The sequence below is a fragment of the Bombus vancouverensis genome, chromosome 2 (genome assembly GCF_051014615.1).
Source record: "Bombus vancouverensis nearcticus chromosome 2, iyBomVanc1_principal, whole genome shotgun sequence".
NCBI classification, from domain to species: Eukaryota; Metazoa; Arthropoda; class Insecta; order Hymenoptera; family Apidae; genus Bombus; species Bombus vancouverensis.
The window spans coordinates 5,674,361-5,701,283 of NC_134912.1; the positions used below are offsets into that span (position 1 = coordinate 5,674,361).

At 35.1% G+C, this 26,923-nt stretch overlaps 3 protein-coding genes across 7 annotated transcripts in view; 1 reads left to right on the plus strand and 2 right to left on the minus strand.

The window, feature by feature from the left end:
- Nucleotides 1-1,738: 1,738 nt before the first annotated feature.
- Nucleotides 1,739-7,291, plus strand: LOC117161542 (serine protease gd). Of its 3 annotated transcripts, XM_033343156.2 has the most exons (7): nt 1,740-2,138; nt 2,557-2,635; nt 2,962-3,183; nt 4,096-4,261; nt 4,695-5,087; nt 5,890-6,251; nt 6,531-7,291. In XM_033343156.2, the coding sequence occupies exons 3-7, from the start codon at nt 2,971-2,973 to the stop codon at nt 6,807-6,809; spliced, it is 1,413 nt and encodes a 470-aa protein (XP_033199047.1). In that variant the 5' UTR covers nt 1,740-2,138; nt 2,557-2,635; nt 2,962-2,970; the 3' UTR covers nt 6,810-7,291. The 3 variants fall into 3 exon arrangements, with proteins under 3 accessions (XP_033199049.1, XP_033199047.1, XP_033199048.1); XM_033343158.2 differs by lacking the exon at nt 2,557-2,635 and having other exon boundaries at nt 1,739-2,138; XM_033343157.2 differs by lacking the exons at nt 1,740-2,138; nt 2,557-2,635 and adding an exon at nt 2,687-2,871.
- A 712-nt stretch (nt 7,292-8,003) lies between these two features.
- On the minus strand, nt 8,004-14,510 carry Ptip (PAX transcription activation domain interacting protein). Of its 2 annotated transcripts, XM_076625073.1 has the most exons (10): nt 14,439-14,479; nt 14,263-14,359; nt 13,549-13,733; nt 10,905-13,360; nt 10,280-10,724; nt 9,388-9,572; nt 9,030-9,271; nt 8,639-8,908; nt 8,310-8,514; nt 8,004-8,205 (listed from the first exon to the last, which is right to left on the minus strand). In XM_076625073.1, the coding sequence occupies exons 2-10, from the start codon at nt 14,356-14,358 to the stop codon at nt 8,138-8,140; spliced, it is 4,152 nt and encodes a 1,383-aa protein (XP_076481188.1). In that variant the 5' UTR covers nt 14,359; nt 14,439-14,479; the 3' UTR covers nt 8,004-8,137. The 2 variants fall into 2 exon arrangements, with proteins under 2 accessions (XP_076481188.1, XP_033199045.1); XM_033343154.2 differs by having other exon boundaries at nt 14,263-14,510.
- A 1,214-nt stretch (nt 14,511-15,724) lies between these two features.
- The window catches only part of LOC117161529 (uncharacterized), an 81,140-nt gene continuing 69,941 nt past the window's right edge, over nt 15,725-26,923 (minus strand). For both annotated transcript variants that reach the window (XM_076625833.1, XM_033343130.2), the window contains 4 exons: nt 26,023-26,246; nt 22,712-23,867; nt 21,124-21,597; nt 15,725-19,450 (listed from right to left, as the gene is read on the minus strand). In XM_076625833.1, the coding sequence (XP_076481948.1) occupies nt 18,848-19,450; nt 21,124-21,597; nt 22,712-23,867; nt 26,023-26,246 (2,457 nt within the window). In that variant the 3' untranslated portion in view covers nt 15,725-18,847. The remainder of the gene's footprint in view (nt 19,451-21,123; nt 21,598-22,711; nt 23,868-26,022; nt 26,247-26,923) is intronic.

Consider the following 26,923-nt stretch of genomic DNA (forward strand, 5'->3'; position numbering starts at 1 on the left):
TACGTAGCACATCAAAGAATACGAAAACGATCGCTTAAGGTATTTAAACTATCATTTCAAAATAATCCAAATTTCTTGAGGATTTCGTTGCATTGATTTTACGCTTCGCACGTGTACTTCTGTCTTAGAATTCCCTGCAAGTAAAAATAAGTAAAAACCAAGAGATGTGGGATCTCAAAATTAATCTCGGGATCCAAACGATTTGTTTTAGCCACCAAACCACCTTCTTGTATAGTTTTTTTATTTTCTAATTTTTTATTTTCTATAATGCGATGGACAACTGTTCAACTGTATTCAACCAATGTGGATGTACAGCAATTATACATTTTCCATTAACCCTCGTACCCTCGAATCCGAATGATCTCAGGTATTGCTTCCCGTCGGTAGTCGACCGAACCATCCGCGTTCCAAGGATTAAGTTGAATTGGTAGAAACCTTTGAAGCGCTATAGGATAACAATATATACTCAAGTATGAAGAACGGATCAGCAAAAGGTTTGTTTATTTTGCCCATCCAGACACGGACATAATGAATTTTAAAGGACGGATTATTACGGGATCTATTATAAATAGCTATTATAAGAGTTGAATATACTCCGTCTTGTAAAACTCATAGAAGGAGGGGTTTTCTTCTTACTGTATTGGTATACCAGTCATGAAATACAACTGTTTCTCAATAAACGATTGAAATTCTTGCACAAGTGTGTAATAATACAACATTTCTTCATTAACCCGTAACATTGATTACTATCATTAGGTGGTACTCTCTTGGGATTTACATATTCCAACACAAATCATGCACAAAATAAATATCGATATATTAGCATATATCGACATATATATTTTATACACGACAAACGGTAGCAAAATACCGTGACGTTCGGTTTACAGTGAATCCTGCTAAGATAAAGAAAAGTTGTCGGTGGAGACAAAGCAAACATCGCCGATTTTTTTTCTTAACGCAGAGTATTAATACCGTTACGCATATATTAAACTGCGTCCAATATTTGTCTATATCTCTATAACGAAACGTTTACAACAATGCTTCGTATAACATATTTTTTCTTATTTTTGTTTCTTTTAGCTTCAAACATTTATAGTTAATGAAACATACAAAAAATTGAAAATTCAAATTACACATAATAAGGTACAAAAATGACACGATATACGCTATAATTACGTTTGAAATTACTAATAAAAAACTATTCGTTGTATGAAAAAATGTTTCAGATAAAAGTTAAACGATTTCGAGAGGCGTTTGAAAAATTTGATCTTACTATGTAGTTTGAATGGTAACATAGAAGATTAAATCTATCTTTCTTTTTCGATATAATCGTAGTAATATTTTGGATTTTAAACTTTCACGATGAGTAGATGACATATTTTTGTTTCTTTGTAGTTTCGATCGTGTGTCTGTTAGTATATCGTTCTTTGTTTACAAAACATCAGAACTAAATCATATATTTTCGATGTATCAATCTGCGTAATTGTGTATATGTTGTTCTATCTTGAACGTTTATCATAGAATGTCGTGAGAATTGCATTGTTTTGATGTAGTTTCCGCGTTCAACGTGACTCATGGAAATCTGATCCCCGGGAAAGGACCATCGTGTAAAATCCTTTCTTTTTTTCTGCCGTCATGCGCATGCAAAATTGTGGTTTCTTTATACAAATGAAGTGGTCAAGAGGTGGTATTATCGGGGATGCCCCTCTACCACTCATGAGGATTCATAGAAGCGTTAGAAGGCGAACGTTGACAGTAGGTACCTCGTGAACCGTCAGTTGAGATCCTACCTACAAAGTAAACTGACAACCTAGGTTAGATAGATCGTGATCAATCTCGTCTCGTTAAAACTTGTCGATATAAAGTGAAAAGTGTTCGACTCTGAACGTAGAAAATCTTGATCGACCTATATCGTGACGTGAAACACTTTTTCTGAATATTTAATGTACTTTATACATTTTTCATGATTTTATTCACGATAATTAACGATATATTCAAGGGAATGAATAGTTTCGTGTGATCATACTTGTGATAGTGATTAATCTGTGTTCAGAATTTCTTTTTTCATTTAAATTTGTTAATGATGGAGTCAATATCACTCGGTGCTGCTAATTCAAGTAGATTTTGAGATACATGTAAGTAACTATGAAGATAGAAAAAAGGTAGACATCAAATATCTATAAGTTATGATTTTACATATTAAAATAATGAATAGTTTGCGCGAACGATTTAGTTTTATACTAGAAATATGTACATTGATAACTGCGTAGAACAATGAATCAGCTGACGAATCTTTCTCTTCATTTCATTTACACTTCATGTTTCTCACAGGCAAAATTTTATTATTTGTTTCCTTGGTGTAAGAAATATGAGATGTGACTGAAACAGATTTGTCATTTGATTCATTGATCTACGGTAGCTGTTTTTCTCCAAAATCAAATTGTTTATAACTGGAAAAGCAAGCTTCGAACGATGCTTTTGTCCATAAACTTTTCACATTACCGAGAATCACATCCTCTAAACATTTTTGATTTTTTCTAACTCCCTGTATAGAGAATCAGAGTATTTAACGAAGATTGGCTGAATAAGTGTTTCGAGAGAAAGTTATCAACAGAGGTTATCTCTTGCTGAGGTAAACATTATAAAATTTTTATTGTAGTATCTATCAATTTCCTTGAATCTTCTTCAACTTGGAGCAAACGTATCGAGCACAGTGTTAATCAAGAATAAAGCGGAATAGAGACGCCTCTTGGTTAGATTTCCTTTTGAAATTATTCATTTAGATTCATCGTCTATTTCCCTCTACACTCTACAAGATCGCTTTTTCGTCGAAAGAAAAAATTTGTTATCTCTGTGCTCGAAAACCACGTAATCTACTTTCTTTGTTTTCTTGCCATTCAAATGGTATATTTTTATCAAAATTGCAGATATACATTATTAATTTATGGCATGTTACAGAGTTCCAAGATGATCAGTATCATCGTCAAGACTATTTTGCTGGTGTATCTTTCTCAATTGTTTGTTGGGGTAGTTGGCCAGTCGCCGTGTTCCAACTACTTCCGATATATTGAGGATGATGTCTCAAACGAACTCATCGGTTACATTGAAATACCATTCCCACCACGTGGAGTTATCTTGCAACTCAGCGTCACTTTAAGTATCGCTGTTGTACTACCTTCGGTAAATTGAGCTTTTAAACATTACTGACCTTGAAATCTCGAAAAATATGACTATGAAAGTTTCTTGCTTGTCTACATATCTGCCGCTTTGAATCAAATATAACGTCTTCCTCGGTATATGAGTCGGTTATTGGCTAAACCAGAACTCCGCAAAACAAGATGTAGAGAAAATTGATGAAATTATATAAGATACAGGCATCGATCAAAGTGAATTGGCATTGAAATTTAAAAAATTTCAAAAAGTGGAGTTAACCACTTTGGCTCACTGTTCTTTTAAATTCTTGAATACAACAGTAAAGTAACTTATTATACGATTCATATAATACGTATCGTAAGTAAATAAGTGTTTAGTTCAAAATAGTTTTTGGAAATGCAGTCAGGAGAGTTAAACTTGCTTCAACAAGTAGATACTAAGCATTACGCTAATGAATAATTGAAACTAAATGGTGATCTTGTATATTGCAAACTATCTTGTTTTTTCGTGAATGAAGTACTTACCATCTTTCTTTGAAATCCGCGTTTGATCGTAATTACGTACAATCGTACGATTGAATGTATTAAATGATGACCCGTGATATATTCGAAGCTTGAAACTTTTTGTCATATAGTAACGTTAACGAATGTTGAATCATTACCAAGCATTTGCGTTATTGGATATTGTGTATACGAATCTATTGTATATTTAACGTTAACTCATTGAATTTTCCCAGATTTAATGATAAAAATAGTAATCTAGAATTAGATGAATATGTAATAAGCTAAATAATTAACACTTATCGTTTTACATGAAATGGGAAAAATATCTTCGAATTGATGTTTCCAATGTTCATTTCAATCAGCTCACATTTAAAAAAAAAATGTATATATTAGGAAAATATATCGAACTAGTGCCAATGATTTTCCTGTATTTCAGAAATACGTTGGACGATTGGAATTGGCAACTTCGAAAGAACAATCTATTAAGGCAGTGAACGAGGGCAAGCCTCTGTCGTACAAAATCCATTTTCCTCTACCTCGACCAATACCATTATTAAACAGTTTGTGGTTCAACGATCAATTTATCTGTTTCGGTCCACGTGGTATGTATACTTTTTCAAAAATAAATCATGCATTGTTCATTCTCTTTAAACCTAATGTTGCGTAGAAAATATTAGAAGTTATTATCAACATCTCTCTCAGTTTGAAAGATTCCTTTAATTAAATAAGTCCCTTTAATTTGTTTGCATTGATCTAATCTATGTCAGTGCGCTAAATGAATATAATAATCGGCCAAAGCATTTAACGACAATTACTGTATATCTTTATATTTCCTTAAATACTTACATTAATTCTGATTTTAATTACAATTTTCATGTATATGATCTAATGCATATAATCTATTCATCAAATGAAATATAATTTCTTAGATATACAAACTTACAAAGTTTGATTAGTTTGATTTAATGTTAATTTAACTAAGATAATTTGAAAAATCGATTATAAATAATTGGTTAATTATTTATGTAATTCCAGCAAGTGGACCAATTGTCACCTCTATTGTATTAAATCACACACTCTACCCACCTGCAAATGTTCTCAGTAAGCAGCCAGAATTTAATAACAATAATAACTGGAACGGGATGAGGAATATATATCCGCCTCCATCAATGATCGATCGACGCGAACCTTCGCAACCCCCGCAAATAGGATCAAATGTGCCAAATATTAAACTCGTGCCATCAAATAATGAACAAATTAATCTAGCGTGTGGTCGAAGCAGTATCGAACCTGTTAATCCTCTCATAGCTAGAGGCGAGAAAGCGTCCCCTGGTCAGTGGCCATGGGTGGTAGCAATCTTTTTGGTCAAATTAAAATTTGAATTTCAGTGCTCAGGCACGTTGATCTCGAATACACATATTATTACAGGTTTGTAACTTTTTTTATAATTAACTTTGTTAATAATTAATTCTTTAACAAACTATAGTAATTAGAGTTGTACTTTGTAAAACTTCAGTTTCTTTAATAAGCCCTTAATATTTATTTATATTTTTCCCGTCTAATGTTTGAAAAGAAGATAATAATAATAATAATAATATACTAATAATAGTATTAAATTAAAGTAAAAGATTCACTACAGACAGCGAAAGAAATATTCATACGTGTTATATTTTAAATATCAATTTAATGCTATAATTGAAATTTAACACGATATTAAATATTCTCTAAACTCGTAGCGAGAGAAAGAGCGATTACTTTAAAAATATAAAAAAGCTTCAGTCATCGTACCAATAATTAAACTGGCTCTTTTCATTTCTCTTTCATCATTAAATAGCAAAATCAGGAAGTACACATTGCAAATGAAAAGTCAATTTGTCAATTAGTGACTAAGCAGATTCCGCTTTTTCTTAGTCATCACAAAGACAAATAATAATTATAAATATTTATGAAAAGGCTGCGGATATCTATGCAAATTCAAACTTTTGCGAATCACAACTGAAAAAATGCAATCAAAGTAAAAATTGCTTTACCTACTAAATAACAGTAATGAATATTATATATTTTATATATTTTTGCATGTTAGCATTCTGTGTATTTTTGTATTTCCAAATATTCTACAATTGCATGAAAATCCGCAGCCTATTTATGAATAATTCATCGATCTAACATTTTATTGACGAGAATTATGATATATTTTATAATACTATACATTTATAACATATTCTTTTAGCTGCGCACTGTTTACAAATGAATAAAGTAAATCTACCTGCTGGCTCATTTTTGGTATCCTTGGGACGCTATCGACTCCGAGACTGGAGAGAGAAAGGTTCGGAGAATCGGGAAATAATAGAGTACAAGGTTCACCCCGATTTTGTCGCGGGTGGTAATGCCGATGCAGATTTAGCGATATTGATGCTACGAGAGAGAGTGGAATTCAATTCGATGATAAAACCTATTTGTCTTTGGTCCGGATCTTCGCTTCTGTTAAACGTTGTAGGCAAGGTTGGCTATGTAGTAGGCTGGGGACGCGACGAATTGGGAAACCCGTATGTTCAAGAGCCCCGACAGATCAAGGTTCCGATCGTGGCTCAGGTAAAATTTTTATACAAAATTGATTGCTTGCGTATAATCGTAGATCTGATAAATAAATAGAACTTACAATGATTTATGCTGAATTAATGTTCATAGCAATTTCATGTCTCGTGAAATATCCTGTAGAATGCTTTCTTATAGAGCAAAATTGATGACTTGACTCTAGATTTATGGAATAGATTTAATTAATCATTTAATTTTAATAGAGTTTTATGTTTGATGTACGAAATTCTAAGCGTTTCAACTATATGTGAATAACGTTCGATGAATAAATTGCAGGAAGTTTGTCTCTGGAGCAACAGCAACTTCGTCGCGTTCACCTCAAACCGAACGTTCTGCGCTGGTCAGAGAAACGGAAGTGGCCCGTGCAACGGCGACAGCGGAAGCGGCTTCGTAATATACAATAGCGAAATGGATCGTTATCTATTGCGAGGGGTCGTTTCGAGGTCCCTTTTGGACAGTAGCACTATGTCTTGTGACTTATCGCAATTCGTCGTTTATGTAGACATTGCTCAACACCTAGACTGGATACAAACAGAGATTTCTAAGAATAATTGATGATCAATGATTAACTGATAAATTACTGATGATTGTAACTATAAATGTACTAGTCGATTAGATTTTGTACATAAATTATTATTTTATCATATTAAACCTTAAATGGTTCGTAGAATAGTTTTTATTTTATAGAATACCAAATCTTGATCAATCGAAGATGTTACATTACCTTTATTTTGATTCTTTAGACTTGTGTCATAGATTACACTTCGATTTATTCGTTGTATTACGTGCCGATAAACAATTGAAAAGATCCTATGTGCTTGCAAAAAGTGGTTTAAATGCGATATTTCTGAACTGTTCATGTTTCTGTTGTTTTATTACTCGGTCAGTGCTCTCCGTATCAGTATTTACGAAATTGATGATGGCAAGTGTACAAAAGTATATAATTTACCTGTAAGAATAGATGATATAGCGTAATTTAATTATTTTATATCGTATCGTGCGTATTATTTATTACTGACATACTTTTCGTTCTTAAATCGATTGCGTTTGCATTTATTTTCCTTTGCATAAAACATGTCCTTTATCTTATATAGTTTTATGCAAATTGTATACAGTTTTATTAATTTGTAGAGAACTGTTTATTACGTATTCTAGTTTTAATTCCATAGCATTCCATTACGACATACATGTTTGCACTTTTCTTACAATGTTAGCCCGACTTATTGTATGTACAATAAAATGATCCTGTTGACTATGAATATATAATATTTACATATACATAAGAAAACCTTTTTTATAACCGATTTTAATAGAACTGAGAATAACATAACCCGATCAGTAACACAATTAGAACACAATGATGTGTATTTCTATTTATTTTCAATTATACATATTCTTACACATAAATCATTTCTTATTGTATAAAGACAGTAGTAAGCGAAACATAGAATGGAAGAAAATAAGTGTACAACGATACAAACTAGAATGATATGTATAATTTTATATATACGACAAAATATGAGAAATATACGCGCGCAAAGAGAGACAGAGACTGGAGTGGAAAAAATAACTATAAGATGCTAAGTAAAACAATATTTCTTAATTATGAATGAACAACATGTTCTGACTTCAAAAAAACAGGTCTATCAAATGATTTATTTCGAGATGCTATACAAAATATGCTATTTTCAGAAACGAAGCATGAAAGGAGAGGTTTTGGAATGTTTTCAGTGAAAATAGTTCCTCCTATATCATAAAATTATGTTCTTTATTGTCCCATTGAAGAAGGTAAGCAAAATTTTTCATCTCCAAAATAGCTTACTAAAAAATTTAGTAAGCCCGTATGAGGGATTAAAATGCAGCATATTGGAAACTGCATGTATTTAAATTTGTTCAGTTTGGAAGTATTGTCGTGCAACTGCTCCTAATACGATTTCTGCACTGAACACATCTACAAATATTAAAAAAAAATGTAAGAGAATATTTTTGTACTATTCATATGTATCTTCCAATATTCTTTTAAAAAATTAAACAGAAATTATGGGAACTACTTACTGATATTTACACGTAAAACGTCAGAAAGAAGATGAAGATCATTTTCATGGGTGATGATGATATAAGTTAATTTATTACTATTCATTTCTTGAATCTGTGTTAGAGATCTTCGCGTTTTTTCTATTGTTCCACCCGCACTTTCAATTATTTCTGCGATCGCTGATGGCGATGGTATTACACTTGGCGTAACATAAAATATTTTACCCTGTTCAATAAATAATTATGTTTATGCTTAGTATGAATTTTAAATCATGATCATCTTACGAACTATTGGTATCGATTAAAATATGTTGCCAACAAATTAACAGCTTAGCTAATAAAAAAATTACCTTAAGTACTGTTCCCCTATTAAGGCTGGCCAGTGCCTTTTCAATATTGCAATTAAAACTTTTCTCGAATTCTGGATCCCCAAGCATGTATCCACTTTCATCTAAAAACGTGTTCCTTGCGGAACAATCGAGTAACCACTGTAACGTGACAATATATTTACAACGTGATAGGCAACATAACAATTTTACAGTTCTTCTTGGTGCTGTCATCACGAGATGAGTTGCATCTCGCCAACTTGCTGCCAATGCACCACCTAATTCCCGAATTCTCTGTTAAACGAATAATTCAAATCCTTATTATAATATGAATTAAATTCGTTTTACGCGTTTTATACATTGAATTTAAAATGTATAAATAGGAGATCTTACTGAATTTCATTGTATACGTTACCTTCGCATGTTTCCTAGGATTAATACCAGAGAACAATATTCTTGGTTGCTTATCCGGAGGTGGAGGATCGGGATTACTGACGACTATTGGTTCGTCCAAGCCCAACAAATGTGGATCTTTATTCAGTAACGGGCCGTCTAATCGCGGCTTTTTATTCTTTCTTATCGAATTTGGCCCCTGACCAACCTGCTTTACTTTATCGTACGATTCCTGAGTAATGTTTATTGGCATTTTCCATGCAGCTGAAAGAAATAGTATTTTAACATCAGCCAGAAAATTAAATTTAGGAAGACTAATGGAATGAATAAGTTATGATTTTCTTGTTAGAAAAAGATACAATTGATCAAGTTCACGATACCCATTAAATGAGGCACTAGCGAATAATCCAATCTAAAGGGATTGCCCAGACTGTACTGCTGATATTTCGGATTTTCGGTTTGATGCAGCGCATTCATTTGTCCGCACAGCAAGTCCGTCAACCATTGAGCATTTACTACTCCTGTTTGCCATTCTCGAGCCTTTTTATATTTTTGACCGTCCGGTCTGAAATGGTTTTTGTTAAATATAAAGATCTCGGTAGTAACGAATGATCGATCATTACGCGTGGTATCATAAAAGGTGGTTATACTTCATTTACTCTGTGCTCTGTACATTTGGAGCAAAGGGTGAATTTAGTATGTAAAATAAATAAAAGAAGTTTACATACATGTTTATCTTATTTGACGTTGTTTCCAAATGATAGATACTTTGGATTTCTGTAATTTTGTGAAAAATGTTATTAATTGCACTTTGTATGTTGAATCACATGTAAAATCTTGGTGATAACTTATAAATATTTCCATTACATATTATTTCAGGTAAATTTGATGTTAGTACACTCTATATAAAAAATTTATATACATAATGCATACAAAAATAAATCATTTATAATCAACAAATAAAACCTAACTTAACATGCCACTGTTTTCATTCACTTCACACTTTAATGAAAGTAATAATTATTAAATATCAAAAATATTTTATAATAACCCCTGTAATGTCTCAACATTTTAGAAACAAAGTCAAATAAGACAAACATCAACATAAAGTCTTCCATCATTCTTTCCTGTCAAATTCATCTCTAAACGTGTCCACCAACATTTTACGATACCCATTGGTATAATTCATATAACTCAATTATTCATTTAAATCAAGAATTAAAGCCCCAATAATATCAGGATTGCTTGTGTTGAGTAACAAAACATCTCTACCTTCTGCAAACGAGGAGAGTGTTATGCCTGGTGAAGTAATTGGTAACTTTAGCTCCCAATGCTTCCAGCATATACTTCACCTTCGCTCGTTCTTCTCCTTCAAATCCAGACAATGATACAATTTGTTTTGCACACGGAAACTCTGTCAAGCTGAATGGCGTTGGAAAATGCAGTGCGTGCCAAGGTGGAACTACCTGCTGTTTACTGACTACATCCGATAGCCAGTGTGCACTGACGCAACGTTTTCCTTCCCGTAATGCTTGCACTACTGTCGGATGTTTCTGCGTAATCGCAAGTACATGAGTAGCTCGGGTACAATATTGCGGTTCCACCTCTCCGCCGTGTCTCTCGATCACTTGTTTCCATACGGAAACATCGTTCGGACGTTGCACATCGTACTCGACGATAACAAAGATACAACCTAGCAAAAATAGATCTGGTGGAACTGGAAAGAAATAACAATTTATTACTCTAGTGAAAAAAAATAAGTTTCCAGGTAAAGATGAAGATGAATTAATAGTAGTACACTGCGGATTTCAAGAAACTTTTCAATCGGATAAAATACAGGTACATAAAAAAACATGCAGTCATAATTAAGAGTTTTTAAGAAACTGAAAAATCATACGTTTCAGATTTGGATTGTGACCATAGAACTGAGCTTTCGCTTGAGGCATCACCGAAGCATACTGCATCTTTATTGGCGCACCGGGTGGTGTTCCATTTGTGATATTACCAACAGTTCTTCGCTGATATGCCGCCAGAAGTTGTGGATCCTGAGACGGCGGTGGCGGTGGTCTGTGTTGCGCGGTCATTAATCTCAGTTGACCAGCCGCACTACCTTCAGCAGCACTACCCTGTAATCTATTCGTCAACATGTTTGCCAGGGCCGTTTTTGTCTTTGCATTAACGACTAATTGTTGGTCTGGTGGTATTTGGGCATTATTCGACAACGAAGTCAAGGGAGGCTCTTGTTGCGCGCCCTGTTGTTGTTGTTGTTGTTGTTGCTGCTGCTGTTGCTGCTGTAAGTGTTGCAGTTGTTGCAACCTTGCCATTTGTTGCTGTTTCTGCATATGTAATTGCGCTATATGTTGAGGAGTTAAAGCTTGACCCTGTTGAAACGTTTGACCAGGTTGGCCGGCTTGTGGACCTTGCACATTTTGATTGGTTTGCACAATCACCTGATTAGAAGAATTAATTGGTGTTAAGGCTGGTGGTTGAACCCCAGAATGTACCGGCTTTTGACCAGGTGTTTGCGCAAGTTGAGGTCCTATCATCTGAGGACGCGGTTGCTGAATCCACTGCAAACCACCAGGTTGAACTGGTTTTCCTGGACTTCGTATAACAGCGATATGCGCGCCTTGTTGCGCTTGACGATTTTGCATTTGTCTCTGCAGTAACAAGTTTCTTTGTTTCTGAATTTTTTGGATAAATTGAGCCCTTTGCTGTGGATCCATTTGTTGTAACTGTTGATGAGTTTGAGCATCCAGTTGAATTAACTGTCTTGGTGGCTGTGGTGGCTGTTGAGCCCATTGTCCACTTGGTCTTTGCGGGCCGATTTGTTGTTGTTGCTGTCTTTGTAATTGCAAATGGTATTGTTGCTGTTGCCATTGCGAATCTCTTTGCACAATAAAACCTTGCTGATTAGGACCCATTAATTGTTGATTCTGAGGTTGCTGCTGTAACTGACCGTCTCTTATAACAAATTGTTGTGAACCTTGAGGCGCAGATTGTTGCAGTTGTTGAGAGATTTGTTGAATTTTCTGCTGTTGTTGCTGTTGTTGCAATAATATAAGTTGCCGTTGTTCGGATGTGAGTTGTTGCGGTGGAGCTTGTTGTTGATTCAATTGATGCTGTTGTGTCCCAATTTGTTGTTGTTGAGTAGGAATCTGCTGTTGTAAAACTATTTGCTGTTGCTGTTGGGGTGTTAGTTGGACTTGTTGTTGTTGGACTAATTGTTGTTGAGTAGTAATTTGCTGCTGCTGTGATAAATGTTGCTGTTGTTGGTTTATTTGTTGTTGCGGAAGAATTTGATGTTGGTTTAGCTGTTTTTGCTGTGTTAATAATTGCTGTGGTGATGACATTTGATGTTGAGGTAATTGTGAATTGATTTGTTGCTGCTGTTGTTGTGTCATCAATGGTTGCTGTGCAAGTGACTGCTGCTGCGTTCCGATTAATTGCTGCTGCTGTTGTTGCTGAGATGTTAATTGCGGAGACTGTTGCTGATTCAAAAGCTGTTGTTGCGTGTATTGCTGTTGTTGTAATTGCTGATGCGGTGTAAGTTGTTGAGGTAACTGTTGTTGCTGATTTAATTGTTGTTGTTGTTGTATTAATGTATGCTGTATATTCATTTGTTGTTGTTGTTGCTGCGGTGATAGTTCTGGTTGTTGTATTTGTGATGGTATAGATTTCATTTGAGCAACATTATTTTGTTGAGAGGCTTGCGGCAACCAAGTAGTTTGTGCAACATTTTGATCAGAAACAGAAGACGCAATTGTGGAAGCATTGGATAAACTTGCTGTAGGAATTGGTCGTGGAAGATGTTGCTGTGGATTGACATTATTTTGCCCATTTGTTGTATATGGAATAGCAGTTACAGTTGCATTAGCTGTGTTTACGCTATGAGAAGTATTGGAAGATACCGGTGGACTCGGTTGATTCCAAGGCATCCGTTGTTTAAGTTGTTCCAACATGGCTTTAGTTTTCTCTTGTTCTTCTCGCGCAGTATTATTTTCAGTATCTTCATCCATGAAGCCAGTAATCATGGCTGTAGAACTATTTGGATATGTTAATAGTCTTGGGTGGTATTCTACCTCACTCACAATAGTTCCTTTTTTACAACATTCTGTTACCCAATCTGGAGTTACAATTTGGATAGGATGCCTCATTGCAGTTTCATATTTAAGCCCGGCAGCTTTTCCAGTAATTAAATGAGTGCAATACCGATCTAAGCGTAATTGACATTTACCACCTTGGAGCGTGATCATTGCCCACAGACTTTTGCTGTCTGCACGACTTATCTGGGACACACATGCTCGTACATTTGAAAATAACTGTGTATCTTCAGGAGAAAAATAGTGGGGCCTGTATTATTATATAGATAAGGAAATAAATTATTCTTATATACATGAAATTTATTACAGTAATGTAATATTTCTCCTATACAAAAGTGAAAATATGTAATAAAATTTACTATTGAATTACTCTAATGTTTTATTAAACTAAAATTTTCTATATTACTAATAGATTACAAATTTTCTAATGGAGGATACGGCAGAAGTTTATTGCATTTGACAGAATATAGAATCCAGTTTTGTGTAACTGCTGGTATTTCATAGATATCCTTTGCAGCAGATATATCATTTTCCAGTGCGTCATAGCCTGCTATTAAATGTGTAACAAAATCACTAAAATAATTTGATCTTTCAGCACCTCCCTCCTGTAGTAAATTTAAAATCTGGAAACAATTTAAAAAAATATTTGTTTCTAGTACACAAAAATCTTTTTAATGCGTTGTTAGAATCATGCATTTATATGATGATAAATGTCCCAAATTTTTGTTCCAAAATTAAAACATATATAAAAGTATGTGAAGCGATGAAGTCAGTTCCCAATTTTACAAAATTCTTAATTAATCTTAATTGTTAAACTTGCAATTGTTACAAAATATTATATGTTCTATTTAATTTACATTAAAAATTTTGATAAACTTTAATTAATCTAATACAATAAAATTTTCTATGTTGAAAAATGCTATACAATTAATGCTTTCTAAAAGTCTGTTGTCATCTTCACATTCAAGGAGTACAGTCTGTTAAATTTGACTCCATTTTATAACCTCTCTTGTATCAATCGCGATTAATTTGGAGTAATTGTGGACAGATCACGATTTTCAATGATTAAAATATAATAATATCAATATTATGAAATTAGTAACATTATGTCAAAGGTAAAGGAAAAACGCGGGAAACAGTAAAATGACATACCTTAGGATCACCTTCGCCGCTGACGTAGTATTTAACATCGGCGAATAAGGCCCCATCGAGTTTTAATTCCTCGAGACCGGCCCTTATGTCGCCCATCCTTAAAAAATTACAGGTAAAATCACGTATTCCATATCACAACTAAACGGCGCGTTTTCAAAAATGAAGTTGGAACATACACAATATTTGATAACAAAACCCACTCGCGACGCTTTTGTTATTATTATGATTTCAAGGTTATGTAGCTACTTGGAAGTTGAACGATGTATATCGTACTCGATATTTATCGAAAGCTTCGAGTGCGCTAGATTTGAATATCGAAGATGTCAGTTGAATCTAATATGGAATCGTGTTGTAATATCTCTATGCCAGTCTTTATTAAAAAGCTTAAAAATAAATTAGAATACGCGTAGAAACCTTAAATTTGCCGTATTAAAAGTAATTAACGATGTGACAAATAATTGATGTGAATTGTTTTCGGTTTCTTAGCTTTCACATTTTATTCAAATTTTAACCTTTGATTTAATTGCACCATAATAATAATAATGCTTACGGGATTAAGAGCTGATTAAAAGTAGCTGATCTAGAATACTACAAGGTACATGTATGACTGTACCTTGACTGGACATGTATGATATTAAACAGTTGTAATTAAACAATTTGCCGTTATTCTGCCAAATTGTACTTGTTTGCGATTTGTGATAATAAACTAGGGCTCAATACTCGACTAATCCGATAATCTCGTGTCCTTAGACACACCCCATTACAGTTTTTCTCTGTGGCATCATTGGGACGAAAAGTCATTCTTTCTTGCGATCTCATCGACGAAGAGAGTAACGCCTTACGATCTGTGAGTATTACACGTTTGAGTCAGATTGTGTGAGCAAGTATATCTATCATCCCATTGACCGTGGATTCGTTATCGAACCTAAGACCAACGTCACTAGTATCGCAAGTGCCCAATCACCGTGGTTGATTGTCGAATCGGTAGTATCCATACTCGTAGTACCAGGCCGTACCTTCGTTATAACACAGCGATGGCCAATTCCAGTGAAGATCTATCAAACGCCCACAATCCTATTCCTGACACTTCTCCGACATATATATGGTCGTTATATAAAATATACATTTTTCAGATAATTTTTATAATATGTGTACAAGATTTAAGAAACTTTAACTTGTTTTCTAAATTATTCTCTATTCTTTCATCGAGTTGATAATAAAGAGACCAGAAATTGAAACAATTAATAAAATGATTTTCAAACCATTAAAGATTTGCATAATATTTGAAACATACAGCATTTTAGAAAATGTTTAACAATGTTTAATGTTACACTATACTTGAAACATTCTTTATAAAAAACTCGGTTTATCTCAAAACACGAAAATATATTTGAAATTTTATCTGTTTACTGTTCATCGACATAAATAAATGTTACTACAGGGTCACATGAAAAACACAATGTTTGAAAACATTTGTTTACTTTATTGTATACTCTTTTCATTCGCGTAGTAGGTACATATCAGCATCTAAAATGCTTTTCACCGTAATAGTTCGCCATAACCTCTTCTTGTTTTACGCATTCTTCGTTTTCCTCTTTCACTCGCATTTGCTCTCTTCCTTCACTTGTGTTCTCCCACTCTTTCTCTCACACTTTCTCTCTCTATCACACACACTAAATATAATCCTCTCTTCTTCTTTCTCTTCTACATATGTGTCTCGTCATTCGCGCTTTCCCTCGCATTCATAGATAAATAAATTATAGGCTAATATTTACAAGTTCTTCTTAATAGATTTCCTCTCCTTACTTAATTTAATAGTCATTTCTCACTTAACAGATTTATTTATCTTGTAAAGACTCTAGAAATATTGAGCTTGGTCTGGTCAGTATACATCATATAATTCCCATTAACTTTTGTCGCTTTTTTCTTTTAATTAAATTATGTGTATCTATGTATGTCTGTGTGTACGTGTATATGTGCATACGTGTCGTTAACATTTTTTTTTCTTCGTTCGTTACGTTTTAGTATTGAATATTTAATTTTCTCCCTTTTTTCCGACCATGGTATATCGTTTCTCATTAAATGATGAAAATGATCGCATAAATGGGCAGAGGCATGAGGGAAAACGGGAAGCAAAAGTTCAATTTTCCTGGGGTGGCGGTAGGGGGGGGGTAGTTGATGAAAAATTACGCAAACCGTCTATTTATAGAAAATTTATAGATTTCTTAATTAGCGTCTTGAGATATGAAATTAAAATTGTCCACTTATAAATATGTGTATATGTATATATATATATATATATATGTATGTTTATCTGTGTACGCGTATTTGTATGCATTATGTATGCATATAGATATATCTCTTTCGTAATAACAGATCCGTAATTTATTTTAGTGTTTCTTATTTAACAAGTATCTCGTGAAACGATATAGAGGTACGTATTGCTCTGTAACAAAAGAAAATGAAGCATTCACAGTGTTTCACAGACAATCGGTAACAAGTTTGTATTATAGTTCGTAATAGCTAAGGCAGATAATGGAAAGAGTATCGCGTGAATTCGTCTTCGATCAACTTCTTCTGCACGATGTTTTGCCATGGAATGAAAAAGAAACCAACGCGATATTGTTTGTAATTGAGTATCGTCCGTCCGGTGTACACATTACACATTTAAATAGGTGCTTAACGTTTTATAGCTCTATATATCTCAAGTATAATATCCTCTCAGGCACCTGTGATTATTTACAATGCAACTACTATATCACATAAGTAAAATTTCAACTCTATGCGAGCAGTAAACATTTAATGAAATTTCGTAATTTTTAATTGAATAAAAATATTATTCTTTAACACGGAGATCAAGAATCTTCTTTAAAACTGAGAAAAGAAAAATATCGTTATGAAAATGGAAAATGAAATTTCTTGTACTTTAAAGGAAAATCGCGTATCATTAGTTAAGTACACTGTTAATTTAACTTTAACAATTAAAGGTTTTAGTCGCGTTATTTTAAAAGACACGATTTATTTCTACGAATTTCTTGCAGTTAAGAGGATATCTATACTTAATCACTTATTATGCCTATTAGATGATAAACTAAGTTAATCAATTGAGTCGAAATTGTAATCTATTTATAATTTGCGCGTGGACAAGAGAAATTCTGTCGAAATTAGGTTGTCACGATTATCAGAAAAGCGAAGAGAGGCTGAATTGTCCATAAACTTGAAAATATTAACATTCAACTCTTAAAAATTAATCAATGTAATTGCACTTCACATGCTGCTTCAAGATATCCTTTAAATCCATCAGCACGTCTTTTCGTAGGAACGAAATTTCACTCTGTTTTATCACTTTCTCTTTTCTTCCGAAGTATGTAGGTATATTAATTGCTGGAAGTTTAAAAATGATATAAATTTAAAAATGATTCGAAAAATGAACTGAATTCGTGGGTAATAATAAGATAATTAGGCGAAGTTAATGTAAATTAATCGTAATTTGTACCATACACGCGATATTTCATGAAGTTATATGGTACAGAAAGCCGCGAGATCGTTTTGGAACTTTTAGCTTCACAGAACTGATTTTCGGGCACTTTGTAACCCTCTGGCATCCAGCTCTTTAAAGAGAAACGTTAATTCCAAATTGGTGGAAAATTTTTGCAGACACTTGTAATATCACCTCTAATCGAGCGATATTTTACGACTTAATCAACGTTTAACGTAATACATCGTGAATATAATTTCGTTAACACACGTGTGTAGTGCCTAGCTACTCGTAAATATATGTATTTTCGTATTGATCGTAACGTAACACGTAAAATTCGTCTCGTAATCCTTAAGTCAAGTCTTCGTAGTAGATATGAATATCTATATATAATTTCAAACCGCTATAAACTTTAATTTTCGAATAAAAGATCTCGTATAGTTAGTCGCTAGAGACAGGAAAAAGTATATCCGAATTCCATTTTATTTCTCTCGAAACCATACCAATTCCCTTTATTCAACCAAAATGATTGACGTAAAATTTGATTATCTAACCGAAGCCGTTGTTCGATATCGCCAAATAAAATGGAAGGTCCCTCGAAGGATAAGAGGATCACGATCTTCGATCAATGACCAAACAAAAGCAAACGAGTAGTGGTAGAAAGTTTGTGAGAAATAAACCTAGAGAACAATCCTCCGAACTAGCGTATCTGCATGTGTACGTGTGTGGTATGTATGGATAGATGTGCACAGAGAGGGAATGCGACTAGAACGCAATTTACGCGTGTATTCACGGCGTGCGGAGGCTTTAGAAACACGTGTATACGTTCCACTCACGAAGGTCGTATATATTGGCCCACGAATCTCCACGTGACAAAAGTCCAGGATCATAGGAAAGGAACGATCAATCCCCTAGATTCTTACACATCGGGTTTTACATCATGGTCTCCCTACAACTGGTCATTCTATCGAAATCTAACTGTAAATAAGGGCAATCGTTCTCGCAGAGGGCCGCGCTGCCTGTAGCAGTTGCTGGGCCGTTACACCAACCCCTGGGGTGCAAAGTGCTGGTGAGATAACACAATACATCTAGGATCTCGTTAATGCGCTAGGAGCCCGGATTCGCGTCCTCGCTGCTTCTCCGCCTGGCCTCTAGTTCCTGGGCTAGCATAGCCGCCTCCCAATTATTATGTCCCTCTCCACGCACTTCACCTTCCTCGTCGTCATCGCCGTCGTTCTCGCTGCCGCCTCTTCCGGATCTATCGTCGAATTCGTCCTCGGATCTGCTGCTTTCGCTGTTGGACTCTAGATCGATCGCCACCTCGTCCTTCCACAGAGACTGTGGCACGATCGAGTTAGGGAGTTCTTGAAGCTCTAATGTTTCTTCCTCGGAGTGTTCTTCCCAGGATCTTCGGTTATGAGAACTAGACTCTATACATGGCGAGCAATGCTTGTAGTGCGACTGAGTGGTGAGGACCGTGTCCACTGAACCGTCTCTCATGAACGGGTGGTCCTCACGATCGTCGTCCAAGTCTTCCTCGAACGAGGCGTCGTGCTCCGTGCTGTCTCCCAAAGACTCGTCCCTGTTTCTTGAATCTCTTTGTTCCAGTTCTAGTATTCTTGCTTGAAGTTGAGATATTATCTCGTCTCGCTTGCGGATCTCTAATTCCAACGAAGCAATCTGCCGTTCGAACTTCCTCTGTATGTCCTCCTGAAATTTTATTCGTATGCGTACATTAGTTACGAGTAATATAGTTAGTACGCTGGTGTCGAGTTTTGAGTTTGTCAAAGGCTAGCTGTGTCACGGTATAATTTTCTGTTTAGCTGCAATTTAGTTTACTCTAAGTAGTAGATGAAATTACTTTAAATAAGTAACGCAATCTTTATTTTTTTTTTTTTAAAGAATAAGATGTTTTGAAGTATCACTTGTTCGGTATTGATGCTATTTTCTTTGAAATAACTTTTCGAAAAATCCAAAAATATTTTTAATATCGTAATGATAGGTCGACAGGCCAGACTGTATATCACAAAGTTCAATAGTTTACTATGTATCTATACTTTGACTCCCCTGTTTCTATAGATTGTTTAAAATACTATTGCAATTATTTGTTTAATTTATGAATAATTTAATCCATTCATATTACAATTTTTCTACCCCAGACATTTTTGATATGCTATCAAAGTAGAATTTCTTTTATACTTATAATACTTTTCTCTTTATTTCTAACATTAGTATATTTCATGTACAACATTTTTCAATAAAAAATTTCACTTGCTTTTGTGTAAAATTGATAGTTTCACATCATTTATAGCATTGATGTAAATATCACGAAACGTATTAATATCTGCGAACGGGGAAATTAACAGCACATAGATGTCGTTGGTTAAGCGGAGTACGCTAACAAGTAATATATTAGTGATTTGTAAACAGGGAGTAGCATGCAAATAGAACGAGGTTATAAGCCGTTGCGATGCAAACTTCTTGCAAACTGGCTCAGTGCGCGAGAACTTTACGTTGAACAGCTCCGAAGTCGACAACTTCGAAGCCAATATCTTCAAGGGAAATTACAGGAAACCAAGGAATCTTGTAGAACCTCCTCTAGGAAATGTAATTCTTCCAAACGTGTTTCTTGATATCCTTATTAAGTTCTTGAACATTTTATAAATGGCTTTCGCAAGTTTACCTATTGATTTTTCAGATGAAAGGACACATTCTTGATTCTACGAAAACTTAAAAGTGTCAAACTTTCATTCGTTTAACTCTTACGAATGAAGAAAACATTCAATTTTTTTGAAAGATCTAGTAAGCGATTATTATAAATATCGAAGAAACTGTCTAAATACTATGTAAATCTTGATAGTAAATAAAGAAAAGACGCAGTAAAGAGTTACTGTGTATGTCCATTCACAGCTTTTCTTTCTATCTTTTATATGTATTTTTTACTTTATGAAAGATGCTACAAAAGCATATTATTATTTCTGATTAATTACCGTTAGAATTATCTACTTTTCGAATTAATTACGTTCGATTTAATTACAGTCAATCGTATCAGATAACGTAAGGATTGATAGAATATTTTTCTAATTTTTCTCAAATACGTTCAATTTTCCCCTTCAATTTTAATTTTTCTCGCCGATTAAATCTCAATATGTTTGAAAATCCGCCGAATAAAATATCACAGTTGCTTTCATTTCATTTGACAAATAACACCATTCGAAAATATTTTGTTTCATCATTCCCTATCTCTAGAGAAGAATTCGACAAAATTTGAATATTTAACTCTGCGTAAATAGTTCGCCATACGTGTCGAAGTTTAATCCAAACTACCTTCAACGAGCTGTTCTACGCGACGAGAGAAAAAGTATAAAAAAATAGCGACTTACCAGACGAGCCTTAACAACTTCTTTGATGCCAGTGACTATCTCCCCCAGGTATTCCTCTTCTCGTGGCCGAGATACCATTTGCAGGATACCTCCGCTGCCCAAAGGACGGAAATTGAGTTTATTGGGCGGTGGCAGTGAGGCCTGCTCTTGGGAGTCGGACAACTGCGACCCAAGCGGATAATTTGCCGGGGTCTGCTCGGACGGTGGGCTCTGCAGCGTGTATTTGTTAAATGTCACGCTTTTCGAGAGTTTCGAATGCCGTGCCGCGTAACCTTCTATCGTCGGTGCTCTCATTAATTTCCTTAATTCGGCGGTAGCCGCTTCGCGATCCGGCGTGCTCGTTGCCGAGGTCTCGGAGCTTCCGGTTCTGCTGCCGGCCGACAACTTCTTTAGTATGCTCTTCAAGTTCCGCCTTTCCAACGTCTCGTTCTCCGGTGAAAGTTGATCCGTGGGTGACATCGATGACATTCGATTCTGGAAAATGTGATGCATTGAAAGAACTTGAATTCTGTCACTGATTAAAATCAGACGTTGATATTGTTCATGATTGATAATAGTGATTTCGTCGATAATGTAAAATATTAAATATTAAGATATCGATTTAATGTGAAAATTACTGACGAGATCAGTTGATTTATTATTAGGTACACGTTCCTTCTTTTAATCCGTCGATCGAGGTTCTTCGTAACGATAGAAAAGTACGTATGTTCTTCTGATCGATCGCGATGCGTCAACTGCGAGATAGATAATTCTACTCTATCTTAACGGAATTATAAAGATGTAAACTGAAATTGACAGTAGATCGGCACAAACAAAAGACATTTTTCATGAAAGTTAAATTAAAAGGATTCTAGTTTGAAGAATTTTGATTCGATTTGTGCCATTATTAACTCTTCGCAGGTCGTGGTTGATCTAACAGATATACATGTAAAATCTAATTCTAAATATTTTCAAATTTATTCTTTATCTTTAAATTAGTAATTATGTAGTTTATATATACTGTAAATCTATATCTAAATATATATCTATATCTATACTAAATATCTATATATTATATTCTGTATTAATTTTAGTCCGATTAAAGACTTTTCACATATCTGTACAGTCTTTTTGGAAAAATAAGCTGCACTGCAGCATAGAATTTCAGTTATTGTATCTCTTAGATACACCGCGACCTCTGCAGAGTTAAGTAGTTCCATTTGAATAGGACGAAGCGAGTAAATCACTTGCGTATAATACAGAAACTAAATGACAGAACTTCTACGCGCACGGTTTGATATATTGTCGAAGTTTCCGATACCTGACAACTGATATAAGCTATTAAGCAGTTAAATATCGTCCGAGTATAATACAGCGGGATCTAAATTTCTAGCAATTGGATTCGTAACTTAATGTTGACCGATGTTGCATCTCGGTATATGCTCGAACGATAAAGATTTCTTTCATTTACCGTGTACGTCCTCATACACGTCACTCGTCTCTACACATACAACTATAAATCAATTACTTTGATATCTCGACGTTACTTTCCATTTATCAACGTACAAAATATTTGCCAAAACTCTCTCAAAAACTTCAATCTACGTACCTGATTCAATTTCGCTAATTTCCTGGTATACTCGATCGCGCAAGCCTCCGAGTGGCTTCTCGTCAAGTTTCCATCGAACTCAAGCTCGGCGTTTTCTCCGCAGTCTAAACTGGAGCTCCTAACTGCTTTCTCGAGTTCCGCCAACTTCTGTCTCTCGTTAAGTATCTTCAGCTTCTTGACAAACGGTAGACCACAGTACTCCGGTGAAAGATCGTCTACGGACGCGTACATCTTAGTCTGCTGTCTTAGGTGCATTAAAGTCTGTCTTAGCCTCTTAGTCGGCGGACTCCTCTGCGGCGAATTTTCTTTGTTCGTTAACGAGGCGTCCTTCAGCATGGCCCATGGTTTCTTCGCGTTCGAACCATTCGCATTCTCTTCGTTCGAAGTAGTCGGCGATTTGACGATCGGTTCTATGGCACTTTGGACCGATGGCTGCTTCTGTACCGGTTTACGAGGCAGCTTGGGCGATTGTTCTTGCGATTCCTCGGGTATAGCGTTTTTTGGAAGCAAGGGCTCTTTAGTAGGCGCCTCTTTGTCAGCCTCTTTGGCCTCTTGCTCGTTCTTTGCCTTCAAGAGTAGTATTCTCTGAAGAAACGGCAAATTCGGGTTCATAGGGTTCTGCGCGTCCAACGGTGGTTGTTGTTGTTCAGGCGCGTGCACGTGCGTTTCCATTAGATTTCGACGTTCTTCGCGTTCTTCTTTTTCTTTTAATAATCTTAATCTGGCAAGCAGAGGTAAACCGGCGCCCAAAGGCGACACAGGTGGTTCTTGGACGCTCGACGCGGACGCGTCTTGAGTATCGTCGATCTTCTGCTGCCTTTTCAGCGTTGACACCTTTGGTGTCAATGGCTGCAGCTCCAAGCTTTCCTCGGGTTTTGTATTTCGTTTGCTCTTTAGCGCATACTTTAGACCCTTTACGTCGCACTTCAGCTTGCTAACGATTCTTTTGCTCGTGCTGTTGTCCGAGGAGTCGTGACCAGGCGACGTTGGTTGCTTAGATGCTCTGACGACCTTCTGCGCCTCCATCAAACGTTTCCTACCGAGACTCTGCAGGATTTCTTGAGCGTCTGGATAGTCTTTCATCGCCGCTAATACGTCCTCGCGGGAGAGGCTGAATAGCTCTGAGTAACCTACCGAACGAACGTCGGCTGTGCGTCTGTAATTGAGAGTTTATTCGTTGGATAGATAGAAACTTGATTTTTTAAATTCGAAGCTTTTATGGTTTGAAATATGAAATGTGTTATATCTTAAACTGACGTAGAACTTCCATTTGAAGGATAAGGGAGGAAAATAAGTATAAGTACATCGCAAAAGAACTTTATCGAGAAAATATATGTCGGAGTCAGGTTGGAATTTTGGGGCGTTCGATGAACCTTTACTTACTTTACCGTCGCGGAAGTAGTTAATGTTTACCGGCACAAATGTTTTTCCCAACATTCCGGACGGGAAATCCCGATGTTCTTTTATCTCCGACATATATATGTCCCAATACCCCAATACCCTAGTCCAGACTTTTACTATAGCTACACTTACGTAATAAAAATAAGAAATAGTTCTAATGTTCCAATCTGGCTTTATGACGATGGGTTCGGGCTCGAAGTGACATAGCGGGTCACTAGACGTAGCCACGGTCACGGGAGGAACGTGTACCGGACAGAGGTATGGAATGATTATATGACTCTCCTTAAAAACAAAGATTGATCCGAGATATAAGGAAGGATCCGAGGAATATATAAGGTAGTTTCATTTGGATTACGAGTTAGTTAGTTAGTTAGTTAGTCATTGGACGAATTGCTGATTGAGTTATCGAGAAAATTACCCGAATCGTTATTACGTTGATATTTGTCATCCCGTGGACCGTGGATTCGTTATCGAACCTGAATTCGTTGTCATCTCGACCACCCTATCGCCGCTATTATTCATAGCCTCTTGTAATGTCCACATTTGTACCGATAAACATTAGCTACATTCGCGACGGTGAAGTAAGTAAAGGTTCATCGAACGCCCCAAAATTCCAACCTGACTCCGATATATATATCGTTGGTTTTCTGGCAATAATTATGAAAAAATTAACTCTGAAAGTGAACTTTTTCTTGAAAGTAACAATGAATATTATAACGAGTTTCGTGTACGCATCAATTATTTCGAAGTAGCTGCAGTGACTCTGTTCCAGTTTAAATTCATTACATTATCAGTTTTGTAATTGAGTTAAGTTAACTCGAAGACTTCGGGACAAAGTTTAGGAAAGTTCAATCTCTTGCTCATACATCTGCTGCGAATAAAGAGAATTAGTTGTAAATTGATAATATTCGACGACGGAGCGACTTTTCGTAGATTGCAAAGTGTCACCTTCAAAATAATTTTAGAATTCGTTTCCTCTAAAACAGACACTTATAGTGGATTTATTTACGAAACACCGCTAGTATTTTTAACGAAAAATATTTGTATCGATGGTTCCTTTAACTATTAAACTTTAATTTGTCATAAGAAGATTCAATCGTGCGATAGGTGCATTTTTAACAATCGTCGGAATTAAATTATTCAGTTTTGTGGAAAATACCGAAGCGCGAAACGAAATTTCAGACAACTATGTTTCAGAGATACTGAACGATGTAACAAGAAAGTAGGACAAGTTATATATGTGTCAGGATTGGAAGGAAAATAAAACGCGTGCAAAGCTGAAAGGAGGTTTTTATCGATTGCAGTTTTCGACTATTGCCGCATTCCCATCAGCTTCACATGCTTCTCGTATAAATTTTTCCCAGTTTAGATTCATGTATCAAATAAAGGATTGCGCAACTTAACTTACGACTCACATGCGATACATTTATGGGACTCGCAACACGATTATTCATTAGAAGATAAAATAGCAGGCTGAAAGTATAAAACTTTCTTAAAACTTCTCTCATTTGTCAAGAGATATTCACGTATACTGTTATAAAGTGCACGGGTGCTTTAAATTCCGTTTGGCACTTTATTCGATTAAATTATTGAATTAAATGAAATTAGCGTGCTGACAATGACGATACGGTATCGATGAAATTAATTTCCTTCAATTTTCAAGTTGATTAAAATAATAATGTTACATAACGTTGTTGGCGATCTAATTAAATAATGTTTAATACCACAATATGTTATTGATACATACATTTATTGTATTATAATTTGCATAACTTTATGATAATTGGACGAAAGTAGGCTTAACGTTATACGTATGAAGAATAATATTTTGCGAAGTAGTTCGGAGTTAGAATACACGGAACTCAGAACAAAAATTAGAAATAGGACAGCATTTACTTTTAATCACTTACTTGTTTAATCCGTCTAGATTAAGAATTCCAATTTCTCCAAAGAAATCTCCGGCTTTCATGGTTGTTAAAACTCTGCCCGTTTCGCTAATCACTTCTAGAATTCCGTCGGCTATTATGAACATTTCTCTAGCTACCTCTCCCTTTCGACATATCGAATCACCAGGCGTAAATATATAGGCTTTCATCTTCAGCACTAGATCGTGTAAAAATTCGGGTTGACACTCCTATAAACAAAGACAAAATAATTTCGTATGAATCTGTGAATCGTTTCATTCAAACGTTTAGTATTATAAATAAGGTAAGCGATTAGTAAATAACCAGAAGCGAACAGCGAATTTGAACATTCTAATTAATAACATCGTGATTAACAATTAACGCTAGTCATTTTAGCGATACTGTGATAGATATACGATGGGTTATGCGAAAATTAAATAAATATATTCTGGCGGATAAAAGAAAGTTCAAAATCGGTATAATTTTAGTCAGAATTGTACTAAAAGTTTTTTGCCATATTGATAATAGTCATTTATTCTGTGGTATATGTATATTATATTTATTCATTGTTCTTATTAAATATAAATCCATGTTATAGGATTATAGTATCTTTATATGCTTCTTATTTTATGATTATCACAATTTTCTGTGACTGTAGTAACTCTTGTTGCTTCAAGGTGTTGCATCAAAATGTGTTTTATATATTTCAATCCACAATTCATATTATTTTTATTCTTCTTCATATATCGATTGGAAAATCGCTTTGTCACGTTTTACAATCCAAAAGATATTATTAGGGAGAGATAATTATAAACTTTCTTTTGCCCGCCACTGTAGATGTACATTACTATGTATTTTGCATTTATTTATTATTATCGTTTGTTCAAGATTTCGGTAGATGGACCAG

Excerpts from the sequence above, each read along its gene's own strand:
- LOC117161542 (XM_033343158.2), top strand. The coding sequence starts at position 2,971 with ATGATCAGTATCATCGTCAAGACTATTTTGCTGGTGTATCTTTCTCAA. Across the intron at positions 3,184-4,095 it reads TCGCTGTTGTACTACCTTCG|AAATACGTTGGACGATTGGA; the intron begins GTAAATTGAGCT and ends CCTGTATTTCAG. Across the intron at positions 5,088-5,889 it reads GAATACACATATTATTACAG|CTGCGCACTGTTTACAAATG; the intron begins GTTTGTAACTTT and ends ATATTCTTTTAG.
- Ptip (XM_033343154.2), bottom strand. The coding sequence starts at position 14,358 with ATGGGCGACATAAGGGCCGGTCTCGAGGAATTAAAACTCGATGGGGCC. Across the intron at positions 13,734-14,262 it reads GCGGCGAAGGTGATCCTAAG|ATTTTAAATTTACTACAGGA; the intron begins GTATGTCATTTT and ends AATTGTTTCCAG. Across the intron at positions 8,206-8,309 it reads CGTTTTACGTGTAAATATCA|ATGTGTTCAGTGCAGAAATC; the intron begins GTAAGTAGTTCC and ends TAATATTTGTAG.